Consider the following 22,866-nt stretch of genomic DNA (forward strand, 5'->3'; position numbering starts at 1 on the left):
TTAACTCAAGATATTTAATCTTAAAAAACGAATTATTTAGAACCGTAATTTTTTATTAAAAATTTTTGCTGAACATTTCCATCGTCTTTGATACAAAATTTTCTGCAGATATTTATTAAGTATGAAATAAAATATTTATTTCAATTTGAATATAAATATAAAAATTATTTCATAAAATGAGAAAGATCGAAGGGAGGAAGGTACAGTATATATATATATATATATATATATATATATATATATATATATATATATATATGTGTACACGTGATAAAAATGTACACATATGTTAATAAATTTTGAATGAATCGAAAAAGTGAAATTTGTGATGCGTGAATGCAAACAAAGTAAGCAATAGGCACATACGCATGTAAATAGCAATTCATTAAAGTATAAAATTATGTAATGCGAAAACAGTCTTATTAAGATTCCATTAGATATAGCTTTACAATCTTCTTATCATCGTATTAATATACAAGTAACAACTAACTTTCAACAAGTATCAAAATATATTCGGTGCACACTTATAAATCTATAATATATACATATATAAAAATTTAAGCAGAGATAAAAAGAAATTAATATCTGTTATACAAAGTGACATAAATGAACAATTAATGATTAAAAAATTAATCATCAATAAAAGTATCAATGACATAGATAATATTCATGGATTTATATCGCTCGGACGTTTCTCAATCCAACTTTTGATAGACGGTATCTTTTCGACCTTTTGCTTCAGTTGTTTCAGATTATCATATTTCTCGATTATATTCTCCCGCATCATAAAATTTAGATAATCCAACAGACCAACAAAAGTGAAATCGGCCCAGCTTAGAGCACCACCAACGAAATAACCACCGTTCTTCTGCACCTGAGCATCTAAACGTTCCAGGTAGTACGGCACTATCTCCTTAGCGCGTTTGAGTTTTTCCTCTTTAGCCGTTTTATTATCTTCATAGTGATAAGCCGCAATGTCTATGATAAAAATAAGAAATGAAAAATGAGAATTGTTATAAGCAATTTTACTTAAGCATTTTTGAAGCGATTAATTTCGATCAATCAAATTTACGATGCACATTACGATATACATATACAGAAAAAAATGTATTGCCAATTGTTTTCATGGTCACAAATAAATCGATAATATTAATAATTCATGAGTAATATCAATAGCTCACAGAGATAACGGTTCAAATAATTTCGAATTTTTCTAATAATAAACAGAAAAATAGAAGGTGAGATCGAGATTATAAATTATATACATGATATATATATATATATATATATATATATATATATATATATCATGTATATAATTTATAATTTATAATTTATAATATAATAAAGTATATATATATATATATATATATATATATATATATATATATATATATACACTCACTGGCGCGTAAATCATGTATAGTATCAACCGTAGAATCAATTTCTAGAGATTCCCAATCGTCCTTGCCGGCAAGACCATATTGCTTTGCCAAGTAACGGGAGATAGCTACAGATTGTGCGATCTTCTTTCCATCTACTTCAACCACAGGAACTTGGCCAAACGGCATAGCTAAAAGGTGATATTAAAGCGTATGAATATAAAATATGAAAAATTGAATAAAAATTTTGTTACAAAAAAAAACTATTAACTAATTTCTATCGCAATAATTTTATATCTACAATTATTGTATAGATTCTACACTTTTAAATATTAAAAGAGACATCCTTGATTAATAATTAATATAATTTATCGTTAAATTATATTATATAATTTAAGAAATTAAGTCTAAATTTTTAACAATATAAGGTTTAAACTTATGAATTTTTGTGAGAATTGTTTATTGTTTTTATATATGTAGAATTTGAAACACTTTTACCCTTTTTATATGCAGTTTTATATTTGTGCTCTGTAAGTAAAACTTCTCTTTAAATTGTAAATTTATTACAATATCGATCAGCTTGAATTACGAAAATGCTTTTTTTATATCAATAGACTGTTTATATATATTGAAAGCAAATACGCAACATGTTTTTTATAAAAGAGTTGAATACAGAGCATTGTATTCGTATAACAATGTCGATTGTCCCATAAGCTTTTACAATGCATAATAAAAAAACAAAAACTTCTATTGTCGCGCGATGGAAATAACATTCATTTCCGCTTCTAACTTCCTCACATAAGACACAGAAGCAGAAATGCGGAATATTATTATATTATTTTATATACAAGAAGAATAAAATATTAAAAAATAAATTAAATTAATAATACATAACAAATAAAAAATCAATCAATTGTCCAGAAGATGGAAAAAGTAATATGAGAATCATATTTTTTCGCCGCTTATCTATCGCAAATACCCATAAGTCGGATTTGAAGAACAGCTGAGCCGAATTAATTAAATGGCTATTACAAATAAACAAACGCTATTAAGGCATATGTTATTAATATTGATCAACGTACTCGGCTTAATTTTCGGCCAATCTGCCCTGTCGAAACGATAGTCGATAAATTCAGTGCCACCATAGCTGAATAGAAAACGAATCGGTTCGGCCAATGCCTGAATGGGAAAATAAGTCAGCTTATAAGAAGGCATATCACTGAAAAATAAGATATTTATTATTTTTAGATTTTGTGCAAATTGTTCTGTGTGTGTCTGCTACAAATTTAATATAAAATTTGAATTATATAATATCTCAATAATAGAAAATGCTAGCAAACATATAATAAAGATTTGTCAATAAAACATAATGATAAATTGAGAAACTTGTAATACGCTTAACTTAAATTGATAGCAGAGTTTATAAGCAGAATACGAGTCTAAAAACAGGTGTAACTGATACCAATCTGTTGCAATATTCCAATCTATTGGCAAACTGCCGGCGTACTGCTAACATTTTGCTTTTCTCAGCAAATTATTCGCTCTTGTTAATATGACGTGATATAATATGTATTTTAATGTTTATAAAATAAATTATTTTATATAATAAACATTTTTTTTGCTGAAGGAAGAAAAAAAATAAATATACTTTTAAAAAATAAAACTATAGTAACTCAGACTGTATATTTTGTCATAGATACAATTTCCATTCCTTTTGAACAATTTCTAAATTATATTCATTACTCACAGTTCATTCATACGTCTCAAATATCAATGCATTATTACATCATATTACGTTATTACAGAAATTTATATCAATCAAGAATGATTTCGAAGAGAAAACGTCTTTCATATAATAACGTCACTTTTGCAAATCATTCGTTACTGATATAAATCGCTATAGTGCAATATGCACTCTTATTCGATTATTCTAAATCATTCTTTAGATCTTATCATTATCACTGCCATCCATCGTTATATCAAAGTTATTAATATATTTTTGCGAGTTCAATCGCAATCGAGATTGATTTTTAACAATAAAAAAAGGTCTACTTACAATTTGCTCGAAATAAATGCTATGAGAAGACACTATAGATCAGCAATAATAGTACGTCTAGCAATATAAAACCAACTATATTAAACTCGTCTATTTATCCCTACCAATTTCTCTGTATCACTCCCACTTTGTTGCCTTGCCATTGATCATATCATGCTTCAAAGGAAACTTGCAACAGAAATATGAGCGAGTTAGAACAAACTTGCGAAGTTGAAGTTTCCGAAGTGTATGGTGGTTCCAAAAATTGTAGAAGCTTTTAAAAAAGATCAATTTTTATAACATTGTTTAATTATTTTTTCAATCTTTTAATTTTTAGGTTTTATTTTAATCTGAGTTATTTTTCATTAAAAAGCTCGAAATATATAACATTACGTATTAATATTTTTTATTAATACTTGCAAGTCATTGCCGGTAAAATAAAGTTAAAAAAACAATTATATCATTGTTACTACCAGTTTGTTTTGCATATAACATAATCGAATTAATTTCAGTCTTTATTTCTATCTACATTATATTAAATGTGCCAAGTTAAATTCTATTTGATCAATATATATGTTCGTATACGTTGAATCTTTATCGCTGTTTGCATAAACTGTAATTATACAACATATGCACATAATTTGTTATTGCAAATGTGCAATAACAAATATGTATATTATTTCTTAGATATTTTTCATGAAGAAAAAATAAGATTTCTGAAAAATCAAAAATAAAAGATTCGAATGGAGATGGAAATTAAATCATTTCTACTCGACAAAGATTTAATTTTTTTACATTTGTATTTTAGCGATTATTCGAGAAGATAGCAAAGTAAATTAAAATTATTCACAGTTCATATATTATTTTTTTATAAAATAATTTTTTATAAAATATTGCAGAAAGAGTTAATAGTTAGTAGACGTAATATATTTACGGCATATATATTATCAGCAAAAATAAAAATTGTCTCATTTAAAATTGAGTCTTGGGTCGTTTCTCAATATATGCTTTAATGTTAGGAAGCGCGCGAACTTTCTCCACTAGCTTCTTCAATTCCGGATGATCTTTATTTAGATCTTCAGTCGTGAAAAGGCTTACAGTTTCAGAAAATGTAGCCCATAGGAGATCTGCCCACGATAGCTAAAAAAAGAAAAAAAAATTGTATTTTTATATTTTTACAAAGATATGGAAACGTGATAACATTTGCCGTGTGAAATTATTTACCTTGCCGTTAACGAAATATCCACCATTCTTTTTAACTTGAGTCTCGAATTTATCGAGGTAGAAGGATAATTTTTCAAGGGTGACCTCTTTGAGTTTCTCCTTTAAAGTAGGATCTTTTTCCTTGTAATAGGCGCCTACAACTACAAAAATTAATCGTTAAAGTTTTACACATATTATAGGTTTTTTTTTGCAAAAGAAGAGAAGGTCTGTCATTTTTCCATGCCTGTATCAGTCTTACTTTCTCTTATATCTTCAATAGAATCAACTGTAGCGTCGATCTCCATGGCCTCAAGCTCGTTGGAACCATACAAATTACCCTTCTTAGCAATGAAGCGAGAGATAGCTTTGGATTGATGATACACTTTACCATCGATTTCCAGAATCGGCACTTGCTGCATAGGCATACCTGAAATCCATTAAAATTCAATTAAATTATAGAATGATAAAAATATGATTGTAACAATTAATTTAAGAATCAAGAAATAAATTTCATAATATCAGTTAAACACAGACAGAATTAAGTTATATCATTAGGATCGTTTATAATTTCAAAATCATAAATTTATCTAACATACTAGATTTCAATTTCGGCCAGTCTTCATATGTGATTCTAACATCCTCAAATTTAATGCCGCTCTGACTTAATAAGTATCTAATTGGCTCTCCCTTTCCAGTAAAGTTGAAGTATGTTAGCTTGTACGTCGACATGTTCTGAAAATTATTTACATGGTGAACATAGTACAGTACACTTGTTTCATCTCTTCTTCATGCTGAATTATTATATTCAATTTATCATCCTTATTCTAGGGATATCTTTCGCATTTATTTTAAAATATTTTTATATTTATTTATTTTAAATATTTATTTTAAAAATATCACTTTATGAACATTATCTGTTTCATCAAAAAATATTTTACAAAATGGAAAGATGGAATGTAATTCTTTATTACCTTGCTAGTATTTGTAACTTGTCGTAATAACTGAGAATTTTGCAGCTGATAGATCTTCACGAACTGAGGATGACTGATACTTTACTAAAATGATACTCATTAAAATGATGATTCATTAGACAATCTAATCTCTATATCAGTAATGCATATATCGTATAAGATGCAATTTGTGTAAAAAACGGATAAAAAAATATACATTTGCTCTTAAAATTGAAACATTCACAGTGATATATAAATAATTACATCGATTTCTACATCGATAATGTGCTAAAATTAATTTTTCCGTGTTGAGTATAGTATGTAATCGTCCTATCCGAAGAAATTCTAATATATTGTTACGCGCCCGAGTCGTTACGGCCCTGCTGTTGTCCGGAGTTCATAGTCAAGACGTTGTTTTTATTAAACAATCTTCTTCAACGGGATCCGGACAACAGCCAGACAGGGCCGTAACCAGTAAATTCGTTAAATATTTATATATATAAATATTTAAGGAATTAATCGAACGAATGCATTCCGATTCATCTTTTCGTTTGGTATATATAAATATTTAATTCACTATTCGACTGATTGCGTTCCGACTCGCTTTTTTATTCGATATATATAAATATTTAATTAATTAATTGAACGACTGCATTCCGATTCATCTTTTCATTCGATATATATAAGTATTTAATCAATTAATCGAACGATTACATTCTGGTTCGCTTTTTCGTTCGATATATATAAATATTTAACGAATTAATCGAACGATTGCATTCGGCTTGCCATTTTACTCGCCGCGTTACAGTGAATATCGCGCGAGAGAGGCAGGCAACATGCGCGGCGTCATGCAAGATTTCGGCCGTTCACACGCAGACGAAAAACGGCCAATTTATATCTCGACTTCCGGACGCGATAGCGATTTCGTTCTTTTTGCATAAAATTCTACACCATTTCGCGGCACTACCTTTTAAATCTCGTCCCGATCGCCGGAGGAGCGGCTGACTTACAGTGAATATCCGAAATCTGCTTCTTGGACTCACACTTAAGTGTAACATTTATATATATCGAATAAAAAAGCAAGTCGGAACGCAATCAGTCGAATAGTGAATTAAATATTTATATATACCAAACGAAAAGATGAATCGGAATGCATTCGTTCGATTAATTCGTTAAATATTTATATATATAAACATATTTATATATATAAACATTACCATTCAACTACCATTCAATATTGCCATTTAATTTCATTGAAAATATATAAAATTATAGAGTTACATATATAGATTTTCTAATATAAATAAAATTAATTATTTCCATCACTATAGCCTATACATTATCCTATAAAATCTGTAATCTTTTTGTCAACAAAATTTATAGCAGATACTTATCTATATGTTTAACAATATAGCGATATAACATTAATCTCTCTCTCTTCCTGATTATCGAGATATTATAAAAATATCTTTATCAAAATGTACATGAAATATGTGAACAATTAAATGAATTTTTTTTAGAGAAAGATTAGCATATTTGAAAGTAATCTTTACTATGTATTATAAATTGAAAACTCTTATGTGTTTTTATTTATTCGATGATTAGCTGTAATTTCTCCTTCGATTCCAAATAAATTAGCGTGATCTTCAGTTATTACATACATATATGCGATAATATAGCGATATAACATCAACAAAAGCTATGTCACAATATTCCATCAATTTTATAAGAAGCTTTATAATAAACCAATTATGCCATATATGTTTATTTATTATATGCGTTTCGCAAATCAATAGTGATTATAAAATATATATAGACTTAACTCGAGATAATTTAACTCGATTTAATTTTAGAAAGTGAATTTTACGGTTCTTATATTAAATATTCTCAGCTATATCATTTAATATATTCGTTATTTTTGACACAAAATTTTCTTTAGATACATTTAATAAATAAAATATTTGTTTTAACATGGAAATAAATATGAAAATTATTTCATAAAATGAGAAAGATCAAAGGGAGAAAGATACAAAAAAGTAAATTTGCCAGAATAAACAAAAACAGCAACATGCAAAATAATAAAATAGCAATTTATTGATCTACAATTGTATAATGCAATAACAGTCTGTTAATTAAGCTTCTATTAAGAATAGCTCTACAATATATTCCTATCATCATATTAATATAGGAATAAAAATCAGCCTTCAACAATTGTTAAAATATATATCTATATCTGATATACATTTCATGGGAAAAAGAAACATTGATATATTTAACTTGCGAGACACGTAATCAATCATTTAATGAAATTACATATCGCTCGGCGGGCGTTTCTCAATCCAACTCTTGATAGCTGGTATCTCCTCGACTTTTTGCTTCAGCTGTTTCAGGTTATCATATTTCTCAATTATATTTTCCTTCATCATATAGTTTAGATAGTCCAGTAAAGCGACAAAAGTAAGATCCGCCCAAGTTAAAGCACCGCCAATAAAATAACCATCATTCTTCTGTACCTGAGCGTCCAAACGCTCCAGATAGTACGGCACAAGCTCCTTGGCAACTTTGAGTTTTTCCTCTTTAACAGTTTCATTGTTTTCATAGTGATAAGCTGCGATTTCTATGATGGAAAGAAAAATAAATCGTTATCAATTTTATTGTTAACAAATTTAATCTTGAAACAATCAATTTTGATAAATTAAATTTGTCATAAATATACATAAAAAATGTATAACTAATTGTCTCTATTGTAGCAAATAATCAGTATGTCAACAGTATAAAACTTAAATTGCAATTCAAATTATTTAGAATCTCTAATTTTCTAGTAATAAAGAAAAAATAAATTAAGTGTATAAAAGGGATATGTGTGTGTCTACACTTACTGGCACGTAAATCATGTATAGTATCGACGGTAGAATCAATTTCTAAAGCCTCCCAATCATCCTTGCCAGCAAGACCATATTGTTTTGCTAGATAACGAGAGATAGCTGTAGACTGAGCGACCTTCTTTCCATCTAATTCAAGTACGGGTACTTGACCAAACGGTGTAGCTGAAAAATAAATTAAGCATGTGAATATAAAATATAAAAAATTGTATAAAGTTTGTCATAAAAAAACTATTCGAGTTTGTATTACAATAAAATTATAATTACATACAATGTTTATACTTAAAAGAAAAAACCTTGATGATTAATTAGTTGTTAAGAAAATACAAAACAAGAAAATAAATTACAATAAAAAATAATTAATGTTCTAAAAAATAAAGATTTAAAAATCATTTTTCAGAGTTTATCTGTTACAAATATCTGTATCAAATTTAAAAAATAGTTGAATTAATTAAACATCTGCAAGTAAATAAATGTTAATAAGATATCTGTCATTAATATTGATCAGCTTTTTTTAGAAATGTACATACTAGGCTTAATTTTTGGCCAATCCTCTCTGTCAAAACGATCATCAATGAATTCAGTGCCACCATAGCTAAACAGGAAGCGAATTGGCTCACCCAGTGCCTTAACAGGAAAGTAAGTCAACTTATAGGAAGGCATGTTGCTGAAAAAGAAGATATTTATTATTATTCTTTGCCTTTATTATTGTTATAATTAAATGAATGATTCAATAATATATGATACGTTTTAATATTTAATTTTTTCTTGGGATCATTCACATTGATTTAACTCTTACTAAACTAGTAAAAATCAGATGCAGATAGTGATGTTAGTTTCAAATTTAAAAAATTTTTCATGAAACTGATTAATTGTCTACCAAGAAAAATGCCTTGTGCACAAATTTCAGTCAAAAATCAAGTTTTAATTAGTTTCAATAAAAAATTAATTTTTGTTGAAATGGACACACTATCATCCGCATCTGGCTCTTAGTAACCTGATGAAATTTAAATTTATATTTTATATTGAGAGATATATTATATTAATTTTTTAGTTAATTTCACATTAATATCAAAAGAAAATTTTATTACTTTATAAAGAACGTTTAAATTTTAAATTTAATAAATATACATTTAAAAAAGTAAAACTTATGATAACTCAGACTGTATATTTTGTTATAAATAAAATTTTCATTTCTTTTAAACAATATAAAAATTTTATTACTCACGATTCATGCTTTATTCGTACGTTCCTGGTATCTATTATATTACATTTCGGTAGAAATTTATTTATATCTTATACTACGTACTAGAAAGAAATTTATATCAGTTAGGAATGATTTGAACGAGTTTTTATATAATGGCGTCTATCTTTCCAAATCGTTCTCAATAAGAAAGAGAGACGCCATTGTGTAAAAGGCGTTTCTCTTCCAAATCATTCCTGATATTAATTTCTGCTATCAATAACGCAATGTGTTCATGTCATGATTATTCCTGAAATTTTTCCTATCTCATTATCATTACTGTTTCATCATTAAACTGAAACAATTAAGTATCTTTGCGAATCGCTATTAATTATTCGCTATTAATTAGCCGGCCGGTAACAGCCTCGATATTCTTATATGTGAAATATTCGGTGTTATGTTACAATATGTTTACAGACTCGAATCAATCGATCAAGTTTAAATTTTAAGAATACAGAAAAGTTCTTACTTACAGTTTGCTCGCAACAAATTCTATAAGACAGATGAAGGAGACGCCTTTTAGGACTCGATCACCGGCAATATGTCTGCAATAAAACCTGATAAAACCGGCTGCTAAACTCGTCTATTTATTTATCCCTGCCAACTCTCTGCATCCCTTCCACTTTGTTGCTTCGGCATTGATCACATCATTACTTCAAAGGAAACTTGCAAGAGAGATATGAACGAGTTAAAACAAGTTGATACTTCTCGGAGAACAATGGTTCAAAAAAATCTAAAAGCGTCTAAAAGATATCGATTAATTTTTAAAACATTGTTTAATTATCTTTTCAACATTTTTTTTAATTTTTAGGCTTTGTCCTAAATTACTTTTCATCAAATAACAACGAATTGTAAATAATGATGCTGAGCAAGACCATATACTAGATAAAATATTTGTAATTTTAAGCATAGAGATATTCAGAAATTATCATTTACGATTATATTTTCGAAATTATCACATATTCGATGTACTAAATTAAATTAAAGTTGTATTGGTGAAGACAGCTTGTAGTTCATACACACTGAAAAGGAAATAAAGATAAAAGTTTTACCCTTCGAAATAATTATAAAAATATTGAACCTTTTGTAGATGATAAAAATACATACTTATAGTAAAATCGTCGATTTTTCCTAAAATATATTTAAATATCCTAAAATATATTTAAATTTAAATATATTTTAATTTATTTATATTTAAATTTAAAAGTTTATTTTATAAAACACGTATCCATACTCATTTAAAAATATTAAATTAATAATGTGTATATAATTTTTATTAAATATTTCAAACGACAAATAAACTTTGTATAAGTGCAAAAGTTATTTATTTTGTTAAATTGTATACACGAGTGTTTTATCTGTTATTCCATAAAAAAAAATTGCTAAGAAAAAGAATATATCTTTTCCTATAAAATTCATAAAAATTTTTATAAAACAAAACTCATAAAAATTTAACATTTACAGGATTTCATTTTATTCAATGGATGAGTTATATCTGCATAATGATTATATAGTCATAACTATATAATGATAATTATATAATAATAACAATGTGATAATTAAAATATTAATGAATGACATAACATGTCATCAAATATTTGAAATATAATCTCGATATATATATATAATATGTTGTTAATAAAAATTCTGCCGTAAAAAAATTCTATATAATAAAAATTTCTAATAATTGTAAAATATAAATATATATTCTATATATACCCATTTTCCTTGTATTATAATATACGATTCAAAACATATATTTTATTTATCATATGCTGATTATGAAAGAGAAAACTCAATATATGACTATATTCAAATATATATATATATATATATATATATATATATATATATATATATATGAATATTTGCTGTTTTTAAAGAGTTGTATGAGTTATAATACCTTCCAAATTTCATATCTAAAAAAAAAGATATTTATCACAGTAGAGTTTTAATTTGCGTTTTTTGCTTTCCATTATGTATGAAACATTTGTCCGATAATGGCAAAGTTCCTAACAGTGGAATTCATTTCAGAAATGTCAGTATTCAGTTGAAGACCCGATGAAACAACCGTAGTCGCTGTACCCGTTGCATGCGCGTTTATTCGTTGAATATCATCCATATAATCCTTGTTGGTCTGTACATTCAGAGTGCTGTTGATGACGTTGAGATGAGCTTGAGGCAATGTTGTGATAATAGGCGTGATAACCGAGGAAGAAGACGTTACAGAAGAAATGCCACTAGAAATGTTCGTCTGAGGCGACTGACTGCAATAAGTGGTCTGTTGCTGCGCGTTTTGCACAGTTCCCGACTGATAATTGTTATACTGTGCCTTGCATTTCTTCTCGTGCACAAACAAGCTGCCGGAATGACTGTAAGCCGTGCCACAGATCTTGCACGCGTACGGTTTCTCGCCCGTGTGCGTGAATCTATGCTCCTTTAGATACTTCAATCGGCGGAATGATTTACCGCAGGTCTTACAATGATAATTCGCCTCGCCGGTGTGCGTGGTAATATGGGCCTTGAGGGTGCATGACTTGGCAAACGCCGCACTGCAATACTGACAGACGAATGGCCGATCGCCCGTGTGAGTCCTCTCATGATTGATGCAATTCGAGTTGGAAGTGAAACCACGGCCGCAGTACTTACACACGTGAGGCTTGTAACCCGTGTGCGTTCTCATGTGAAACATGAGACCGGTGTTTTGTCGGAATGTTTTGCTGCATATGTGACAGAGGAAACGTTTAAAATTCGCATCCTGCTGCTCCTTGGCGCGCTCGTGAATTCGCAGGTGTCTCTGTAACTTAATCTCCTTCTCGAAGGATTTGTTACACTCCTCGCATGTATACAACTTCGACTTTTCGTTACTTTTTTCTCGATCTTTGTATTTATCCGCGCAAATACACACGCTGCTTGCACCACAATTTGCGCAATACTCGTCTTGTGCGCCATGTGTCTTCATTTGATGCTTTAGTAAAGACTTCTTTGTATCATACGATTTTCCACAGATCTTACAGGGAAAGCCCTTACCCTCGTTATCAGAATCTAATTCTTCCCTGATCCAACTGTTTATCAGCTTAATGGCAGATTTATCGTCAGGTGGTTTCTGCGGCTCCGAAGATGTTTTGGTCTCGTCATGATTATATCGATCCATGTGACTCTTAAGCCTGTCCTGTCGGAAAAATTTCATGTTGCAAACACTACAAACAAATTTTTTATGTACTGATTGATGACGTTGAAGTCCTTTTTCATTAGTAAAACTCTTGCTGCAATATTCGCAGTCAAAGAGTAATGTATCATCAACAGATTTAAATTTGTCATTACTTGAATCGCTATTTAATGAGTCTCTCTGCTCAATTTTTACATTACGTTTTCTTAGTTCTCTCGTTGTGCGATCCTTTTCATTTTGTGACTTTTCATCATACGCTTCATCCTTATTCACCATGACATGAAGTGGTATTTCAGAGAACTCTAGATTATTTTCTAATTTTCTTTTGTCTCGTATCTCTTTTAATATAGAGAAAACTTCTCTAGGATTTGCTCTTTTATGAGCATTCAAATGTCTAACCATAGTATCGGTTTTTCTGAAACTTTTATTACAGATTCTGCAAAATACTGGTTCTGGCTTCTCTTTCATCTTATGTAGATTAAAATGTTTATGCAATTTATCCAAACAAAGAAATTGTTTATCACAGTTATCACATTTGAACTCTTTATCATCATGAGTTGACGTATGTCTATTTAAAGACCTTTTATTGGAATAAAATCTATCACATTTTGGACATTTATATCGCAATTCAAGTTCTGACATTGTATCTATTCTACTATCAATATTTTTCATTTTTGATTGATACTCACTATTGTTGATATCTCGTTTAACATTTGTGCTCTTCTTAATATATCTCCTCTGTCTTTCTTTATGATTCTTCAAATTCTCTATAGATGTAACTCTTTTGAACATAGTTAATCTTCTCGGTCTATGAACTTCCTTTATAACTATTTTATCATATTGTTTACATTTATTAATGGAATCTAAATCTGATACATTATCTACTAGAATATTCTCTGTTTGATTAAAAGTATCTGGTTGTTCATGTTTCATATCATTTTTTGATTCTGTCATAAAGATATTCTCCTCTGTATTAATTCTATTATTTATATTCAATTCCTTATTTTTGTTCTCTAACTTGATTGTATCCAGAATGAAAGATTGCTCGGTTTGAGAATATTGATCCTGCAAAAAGAAATATAATCAATAATATCAATAAAATGCATGAACTTATTTATATAGAAATACTTTTGTATATAAATACTTTTGTAGAAACAAAGTTGTTAGTAACACTTGTGCTCACTGATATTCCATAGAGCTTTCTAAGCTCCTTGTCTGCTTTCTGGCATTGTTCTCTTAATTCATAGGCGACATTAATTTTTTTTTCACACTTGGTACAGATGCTAGAAGGCAAGCCATCGTCTTCCTGAACCTAGGTAAGAAAGAAAATCATCTTACACCTTGTATATGTGAAAAATAAGTACAAATGTCGAATGGCACGAGAAACAAACCTCCACTCCACCGCACAACTGTAGTTTCTTCGAGAGGAGTTCGGATGCATCCGTGCTGTTCAGATCGTTCCAATTTTTGCGAAAGATGCACTGGTTGTACTGATTCATAGTCAGACAGACGCGGCAGAGACTGTCCTGATTTGCCCGCGTCAACATTTCGCAGTCGTCTTGCATCGACATCGTTGTATAAAAATCTTCCCTTTCGTTTCTTTCGGCAAAATGCGCGAGCGCGTGTCAAATACGCGTTTAACGCATTTCCAAGATCGATGATTCTCGACACGATACCATCGTCAAATTGAAAACGTTGGTTACACACGCACTGTCATACATACAGTTAGCATGTATCTCACAATCACCACATCCTTTACCTCGCTTTACTTTTACTGTTTTCCTCCAGTATTGTCAAACAGAGATGCTGGATTGCAGACGCAACAGCACGCTTGCAGCCAGTGTGTGGAGGGGATATGCGCATGCGCCTACGTTGGACGCTCATCCTAGCAATGGCGGTGATGACGTCATCAAGGTACGTTCGACAAACTGTCAACTTGTCAACTTTTGTCCAGTGAACTCGTATTCGATTGTATTTTTTATTTATTTCTAGGATACATGTGAAGCGGTATTTTTATTTTTTTACAATTATTATTGTAAAAAACGGATTTAATGTCATTCGATTATTTTGATAAGATATATATATATATATATATATATATATATATATATATCTTATCATATTACATGTTATTAAAAAAAATATATATATATATATCTAAAGCCGGATTAATTATTGCAATATATCATGAAACAAATCAATCTCAAAATAATGGAAATATTTGCAGAAATATCAAATATGTAACGTAAATATTTTAATTTTTTTGTATGCGATCTATTTTTTATTCTATCGATGTTTTCATAGTGATGCACCTTGAGCACTTTGCTTCATATGTTTGCAATAAAAATATATTAAAGTAAATTATTTTGCAAATTTATTATTCTAATTTTTATTTAGAAAGACTAAGATTAAAAAAGACGTATGCATTTTTTTCAGATATTTCTATTGAAAAAAACGCATCAGATAAAACTTTCCTATACATTTTAAATGTGTCAAAAGATTTGCTCTTTATTCCACTTACTGCAATAATGTACACTAAAAATGACAGATCTATATTAAAAATGATAGATCTATATTTAGTAGTTGGAAAGAAAGAGAGAAGAAATGAAAAGTGCATCTAGAGAATTTAAAAGAATAAAAATCTAAAAATAATAATACATAAAAATTAATATTATGTATTTTTTGCATGAGGAATGTGGGGCGCACATTTATGCATTTATTTATTTAGATGAGATTTACTTTAGAGCACATTCAGTATTCAACTTTCATTTTATTTTCTCTTTCTTATGATACAAAAACTGTAATAATACGAAGAACACAATACGCTTATGTATATTAAATAAATTTCCAATATAAATAAGTTTTGTGATCTTTCTCTCTCTCTCTCCTTTCTTTCCGATGTATAGGACAAATTTTTAATATTTTCGCAAAGCACTTGATCTATCATCGAAAAATTTCGAAGTCGCTTACAATCGATTTTCTTGCTTCTTCTATCCATTAATAACTCACGAGAATGTAAATATCCTATAAAATATAAACTGAAACCTTTATTTTTTATTTTATTGGTTTGAAATTTTATTTTTATTTAATTTTAAAAAAGTTATTTTTATTTAATTTTAAAGAATTAGTGAGATTTTTGCGATTTAAAATGACATTAAACACGACGTAAATAATAATTTATAATTTAGTCTAATAATAAAAATTTTTTATTACATATTTAACAATAAAATACGATTATGTCCTGTTTGATCCGATTTATGTCCTGTTTGATGTCATTTAATTGTAAAATTCTTATTATTCTATTAAAATTGAATAAAAATAAAATTTTCAACTAATAAAATAAAAAATAAAAGTTTCAGTTTTTACTTTATAGGATATTTACATTCTATTAATTGTAAACGAATACAATGCAGTTTATTTTTTATGATAAGATAATGCTTGCAAAAAATTATAATATTAAGTAAAAGAAGTATCATGTAAAAGACTTCAAAACTCTTTTGATGATATATGTATTATATGTCATCTGGCTTGCTCTTTATTTACTTTTGCTCTCTCTTTCAATAACCTCAAGAACTTTTCGTTATCTGTAATAATTAACGATTTTAAATGTCCACAAAATAATAATTCAATCTTTTATAATTTATTTAATCTTTTTGAACATAATTAGTATTCTGTAGATTAATGAAATTATATATTCCCCTCTATATAACACACAAACATGTTTTATATTATTTTATTGTAGTTTCCATAACAGCAAAATATTTGAATATCTAATACCTATACCCTAATACTAAATTGTAAAATATAACAATTATAAAATATAATTAATATTAGCAGATTTTATATAATTGCAAGCTATTTTTTCGTTCTTAATTATTACTATATAATTTTTACTTTACTAACGCTATCCTCTTCTTCGAATCTTTCGATTGTTATACTGTCGCATTCCTAAGATAGTAGGCACATGCATTTCCTCCTTCTTGATGTTTGTTGGAATATCTTCCATAGTTATTTATCTTCAGGCATTTTTAAAAAATGTTCAATTCACTGAAGCGACTTTTCTCTATTCTTCCGATTACTATTTCTTTTTGCTTCCAATTTATTCAAAAATATTAATATAACATACATAATTTATATATATGATTAATGATATATAATTTATATATTATATATTATTATTGTATATTATTATAATACATATAATTTATGTAATTTTTGTGTATCTCTCTTAGTCAGACTCTTCCCCTTCGACCTGTCCGGCATGGGTGACCCTACTGATAACTACAGCTAATATTCATAGTCTGTTTTTATATTTAAGGCCGTCTTCAGTCAAAGAAAATACTGTGACCACTTCATTGACTAAATAAAATTTTAAGATACAATCTAAGATAATTTTGAACATAAGAACAGATTATATATGAATACTGGCCTACGTTACCGCCGGCATAGCTCTTAGGTTCATTAGAGTACTCAAACCTCCTCACCCGGCAAATGCCTTCGTTAAGGTGGAGATACAATTGAGGAGGTAAAATTTTATTTTATTTTCTTTTAATAGTGTAGATTTTTCAAACTTTCCAAATAGAAAATATAATACAAAGAATTTATAAAATATATATTATATAATTATAAAATATTATAGTGTATAATTACATAGCTCGCAGTCATATAAAAATATATTACAAAATATTTATTATAATTATAATACAATTTATAAATTGGTGGTGCTATCAACATCAAATAAATATATGTGTATTCGAATGTATTCAAATATTATCAATAATATATGGATAATGATATTGAAAGCATCAACATATACGCTTGGACTTAACAATAATATTATGTATATAGAGAGAAAGAAAAAGGAAAGTTCGGAGAATAAAACCATTTTTCGGAAAATGGAGATATATTTTAAAATTACAAAATTAATTTAATATATAATAATACAATTAAATTGAAAGTGTATAATGTATAACAATAACAATAAAATAAAATATACATAATTCATAATACATTATACATAAAATAGTTAATATATACAATTTTACATACATTGAGTATTTTATTATATTACACGAAAATATCAGAAATGCGTACAATGTAAAATTTATTAGAAATTTTTAGATTGGCGTAGTGCTGATAATCTATCGCAACCAAAAGAATCATTAATAAATTTATCGATTATGTCTTTCAATTAAGAAAGAGTACCCGGAATTTTAATGCATTTTGCAAAAGGTTTTCTTTTCTACAATATTATCGCGAAAAGATAAATTGAGCTTTGATTAAATTAAAGAAAAAATCACGATTTACATTTCACGAATGTATGTGATGAATAAATTGATAATAATATTTAATCACAATACATATAATTTCTATAATCGGAATACAACGTGCGCACACGCAATATAATTATTATCGTTTTATATGATAATAAAAAGATTGCGACATTACAGGCGCATTTTATATGATCTGCTATTATAATATACGAGGAATCTGCAATTATAATATATGACGTAAAAAAACCAAACGCGTATTCAGAATGTAATACTCGATTTCTTTTCAAATATACAATTTCATGTAAATTTTGTGATTAAAAATAAAAAATATATCTTGTTCCGCGGACAATTGCAAACAGGCTAAACTTTAATGTTCCTTAAAATCGCGTTATCGCCACGCTCAATGAAGAATAACTGGCCCAACGATTAGACCAGATCAAAATCCCTCTGCCAAGTGACACGCTGGTTAATATCTGACAGAGAAAAGGACGATCCTAACAGTGAGAAGCGACTTCAATTTGTCTTATTTCTTCTATTTCGGATCTCGCGAAATCGATCCACAATGAATAGTTAAGTGATTCATTAAACATCAGAAGCTTCTCTACAAGAAAGAACGAAACCCCGATCTTCCTGACTGCTCCCGATAACAGCGATTTCGGCAGCGGATTAACGACTGTTACCCTTCTTATCATTTTCAATATATAATATTAAAATTCGCGTAAAAAAACATCTTCTTCCATTTTAAGAAATCTTTTCTTTTTACTAAAAAATGACTGGATATAATAGTTTTTATATACATGTTACAATCAAATATATTTAAAGGTAAAATGAAATACATGCGCTTTTATCGTTGCTTGATTAAATGTGTGAATAATAATAATTTTAGGGTACCAAATTTGCTCAAAATTAGAGACAAATCAAATCTGATGACAGCAAGGTTAAAAAAAAATTCAACTTGAATATTTAGCAACATCAAATGAAAGATTATCAAGAAATTAATTTTTCTGTTGCATTTAACAGTTAAGACTTAGCACGTAACAATAATTTGCAGATATCTTACTGATATCAGAGTACCCATTCGATTTGTCTCGAATTTTTTAATTAATCACACATTTTATATTATATCATGCATTCCTAATATATTATTAAGAATAATATTAAAAAATAGTTTTTCAAATATGTCACAATTTACGCACATGTATTTTATTATATGTACACTCTTATCTAAAATAAACTAATTATAATATACATAAGATAGTAAGGAGCATCCAGTAATTCCTGCAAGTGGTTTCTTAAAAGAGACCAAAAATAAAATTAATTCAAAATTAATTAATAAAATATACTTGTTTGTAACCATAATTTTTCAAATAATAAAAATTTTGCACAAAAAAGTTTGCGCAAAAACTTATTAAATTAAATTTATATTTGAAAAAGTGAATTTTATCTATTATATCCATTTTTGAATTATTATTTTCATTATTAAAATAATAGTGATATTAATAGGAGGATATTAATGGAAGAACATTTTTAACAAAAAGAGAAAATATATCTTCTCTCTAAGTATAATGAATTTTGTAATTCGATTTCAAACAATGTACGGTGATTGTCGTTAAATCACTGCCAAAACATTGTTTCCAGGAACCGCCACGAAAACCTGGGTTTAATTCCTACTCTGTAATGAAACTTTCAATTTTCAATGAGGCACCGAACTAAGCGTTGCGGATAGATCTCACAAAAACCGGCGAGAAATAACTTTCCGCAATGAAAATCGTTTCGATTCTCCGCCAGTACAAACCGCGCATTTGCTAGCGTCCACCTGACATGAGGGACAGCGATAAGGCTTCTTCGTCGAGACAGCGATCACATCCAAAAACGTGAAAAGAACGCAATTGTTTGCAATATAATTTATTATAAAATCGTAAATCAATAAATCGTAATCTATAAATATTTAACGCGATGCGAAATTCTCGAAATACATTAAATTAAAAACGATAATCAAAGAAAATTATTTTGTTTTACAGATTTTAATTTCCGCATGATTGAATGTTTAATATTTCGCAATATTTTATTTTCGAATATACTTATGTTTTCTATAATATTAAAAAAACGACAAATTTTACGTAAAAAGCTAATATATAATTATTGGATTAACATCGTGTTTTTCTTGATTCACTTTTATTTAATAACCTTTATATTATGTAAAAAAATTTTTTTTACGGTATTTGCGCGATTACGAAAGTTTCTCGAATTTATTAATAATCTTTTAGTATAAAAAATAAGCTATCCAAATATTTGAATAATTTTGCAATAAAAATATTCAAATAAAATATATCAAATGTGTTAATTAAACAAATTTTGTTATTGTACGTATTCACCTAATTTCGTGTAATGTACAATAGATTTCTTTTACATTATTACAACTAGATTATAATTTCTATACAATTGCAAAGAAAATTATGAAAAATAAAAAATAATATAATTACAATTTATAGATATAATTATAATGTTAATTACAATTTAATAATTGATGCTATTAGTATCAATATTATATATATATATATATATATATATATATATATATATATATATTATATATATATAATTCTCAACATAAGAAAATTGCAAAATTTTTATTATTTAAAATGATTATTCAATGATAATCAATGTATATGATTTCAAATAAGTTAGAAAAAAAAATTATTTAAATTGAATTACTTTTGTCTCTCAATATTTTATCAAATAAATATTATCATATTAGATACTAATAACATTCACCTTTGAATTTAAAATTGTATAATTTAAAAAAAAAATACAATTTTTAGTGATAAAATAAAATATTAATACAATTTACAAAAAATAAAATATTAAATTTAGTACATGTTATACATATAATAAAATACATATAATACATATAATAAAATACATATAATAAAATGCAACTTAAATGTACATTATGTATTTAAGTTACATTTTTTACATTTTCCATACATTAATTTTTTTATTTTTATTTATAGTTTTTTTATAATTAATTTCAATTCTTTATATATAATTTATTTAATTTTATATGAAATAAATTATATATATATATTTAATTTTTATATGCCCTAATAGCCCTAACAATCTTAACAACCCTAACAGACCTAATAGCCCTAACAAGCCTAATACAGACCCCTAAAAATAACATATTTTTATGTTTTTTTTTCTTGAAAATAAATTTAATTTTTATATGCTTTAATAGCCCTAACAAACTTAATAGGTTTAACAAACCTAACAGTCCTAACAGCCCTAACAGACCTAACAAAGACCTAACAGCCCTAGCCACCCTACTTGCTGGCTTACGCCAGCAGAAATTCACGATCAAGTAAAATTTGGGGAACCCTAATTAGGAATCCGCGATAATGAAAAATTTAGGAAGCCCTAACCGGAAATTCGCGATAAAAGGAAGCCTTAGCGGCGCAACACATCTTTTGGCCAATATTGCCAATATTGATGTATTTTCCAAGCCAGTTATCTCTGCTTCTGGCTATATTCATTTTGACGACTATTTGTTTACGATCGTACGATATTATGATCGTATTTTATGTGCGTCATTTAGTCGTCAGAAATCGCAAAATAAATTATCATGCATAAAATATAATTAGCATGCATTTTAACTCTCGGTCGGCGGGTTGCTTATAAATATTTTTATTTTTTAGATTAAATATTTAGAAATTAAAAATCTATTTTTAAAATCGTTTTGTAAAAGTCTGTGTGTCCATATATATATAATGGAAATAAATATTTCATTCAAATATGTCTATATCTATTGTTATTTTACAAATATTTTTTCTTTTACTTTAATTGTTACACGTATTGTCCCGCCAATCAAGAGTTAGAAGCAACGGATTTCTTCATGCATTTACAAATCCTTTGCTTCAAAATAAAAAGTTGTCACTTACCGGCACTGATGCGCAACAGCGGAATTGATATTGAAGCTATGTTGTCTGTAACATACAAATATAAAATGCAAATTATATCAATGTTCAAAATAATTTATATTTTAACAAATTATTATTGGACTCATTGAATTTTATATCCGATGTACGCAATTATAAATAGATGTATAAATATGAAATAATTTTATAAGTAATTAATTTTTTTTAAGTAGAAACTTTTATAGAAAGAATTATTATAAAAATTTGTCCAATTTTTTCATGTTTAAATCATTTATATAAATCAAATTAATTAATTAATTAATTTATATAAAATTAATATAAATAATAATACACACCATCAGGTTGTTCCGCTGGTGCAAGATGCCTTTCCTAGGCCTGCTCCTCCTCTCAGATCATCTGGGTTGGTTACATCTATAACATACATAGAAAATCCAAATTATAATAACGTCCAAAATAATTAATACTTCAAAGAATTATTATTGTATGTATTGTGTATCTTATATTCAATCCATATAATAATAAGTAGATTCATAAAATAATTCTATAAATTAAAGAAAAACATTATTAATAATTCTTTAATAATTTTATAAAAGCTTATATCTTTACAAGAGAGTATAGCTTTTATTTAAAAATCTTTTTCTCTCTTATTTAAATCATATAAATAAACAAATCAAATTAATTGTTGCGATTAATTGTTTGATTTAAATTATAATAAATATATTTAATATTTAATATATAATTACAAATAAATAAATTGCTTACCAGAAGGTTGCTCTGCCGGAGCCTGATGCCTC

The 22,866-nt window shown here is 27.5% G+C and overlaps 4 protein-coding genes and 1 long non-coding RNA gene across 6 annotated transcripts; 1 reads left to right on the plus strand and 4 right to left on the minus strand.

Moving 5' to 3' along the window:
- Positions 1-403: 403 nt before the first annotated feature.
- LOC105256926 (glutathione S-transferase) lies at positions 404-3,710 on the minus strand. Its single transcript, XM_011267216.3, has 4 exons — positions 3,439-3,710; positions 2,465-2,601; positions 1,406-1,573; positions 404-978 (listed from the first exon to the last, which is right to left on the minus strand). Exons 2-4 carry the CDS (start codon positions 2,595-2,597, stop codon positions 668-670), a joined length of 612 nt encoding a protein of 203 aa, XP_011265518.2. The 5' UTR covers positions 2,598-2,601; positions 3,439-3,710; the 3' UTR covers positions 404-667.
- Positions 3,711-4,296: 586 nt separating this feature from the next.
- Positions 4,297-5,659, minus strand: LOC105256925 (glutathione S-transferase-like). The gene is made up of 5 exons (XM_011267215.3): positions 5,592-5,659; positions 5,217-5,352; positions 4,880-5,047; positions 4,642-4,781; positions 4,297-4,557 (listed from the first exon to the last, which is right to left on the minus strand). The coding sequence occupies exons 2-5, from the start codon at positions 5,347-5,349 to the stop codon at positions 4,390-4,392; spliced, it is 609 nt and encodes a 202-aa protein (XP_011265517.1). The 5' UTR covers positions 5,350-5,352; positions 5,592-5,659; the 3' UTR covers positions 4,297-4,389.
- A 2,182-nt stretch (positions 5,660-7,841) lies between these two features.
- LOC105256927 (glutathione S-transferase-like) lies at positions 7,842-10,332 on the minus strand. Its single transcript, XM_011267217.3, has 4 exons — positions 10,169-10,332; positions 8,983-9,119; positions 8,450-8,617; positions 7,842-8,187 (listed from the first exon to the last, which is right to left on the minus strand). Exons 2-4 carry the CDS (start codon positions 9,113-9,115, stop codon positions 7,880-7,882), a joined length of 609 nt encoding a protein of 202 aa, XP_011265519.1. The 5' UTR covers positions 9,116-9,119; positions 10,169-10,332; the 3' UTR covers positions 7,842-7,879.
- A 1,238-nt stretch (positions 10,333-11,570) lies between these two features.
- LOC105256928 (zinc finger protein 568-like) lies at positions 11,571-14,675 on the minus strand. Of its 2 annotated transcripts, none has more exons than XM_011267221.3 (3): positions 14,256-14,675; positions 14,048-14,176; positions 11,571-13,929 (listed from the first exon to the last, which is right to left on the minus strand). In XM_011267221.3, the coding sequence occupies exons 1-3, from the start codon at positions 14,433-14,435 to the stop codon at positions 11,671-11,673; spliced, it is 2,568 nt and encodes an 855-aa protein (XP_011265523.2). In that variant the 5' UTR covers positions 14,436-14,675; the 3' UTR covers positions 11,571-11,670. The 2 variants fall into 2 exon arrangements, with proteins under 2 accessions (XP_011265523.2, XP_011265520.2); XM_011267218.3 differs by having other exon boundaries at positions 14,009-14,176.
- Positions 14,122-14,873, plus strand: LOC112638107. Its single transcript, XR_003122880.1, has 3 exons — positions 14,122-14,180; positions 14,653-14,778; positions 14,857-14,873. It is a non-coding gene; the product is annotated as an uncharacterized LOC112638107 (long non-coding RNA).
- The last annotated feature ends 7,993 nt before the right edge of the window (positions 14,874-22,866 follow it).

This window comes from Camponotus floridanus, unplaced genomic scaffold, assembly GCF_003227725.1.
Source record: "Camponotus floridanus strain SB8 unplaced genomic scaffold, Cflo_v7.5 scaffold246, whole genome shotgun sequence".
NCBI classification, from domain to species: Eukaryota; Metazoa; Arthropoda; class Insecta; order Hymenoptera; family Formicidae; genus Camponotus; species Camponotus floridanus.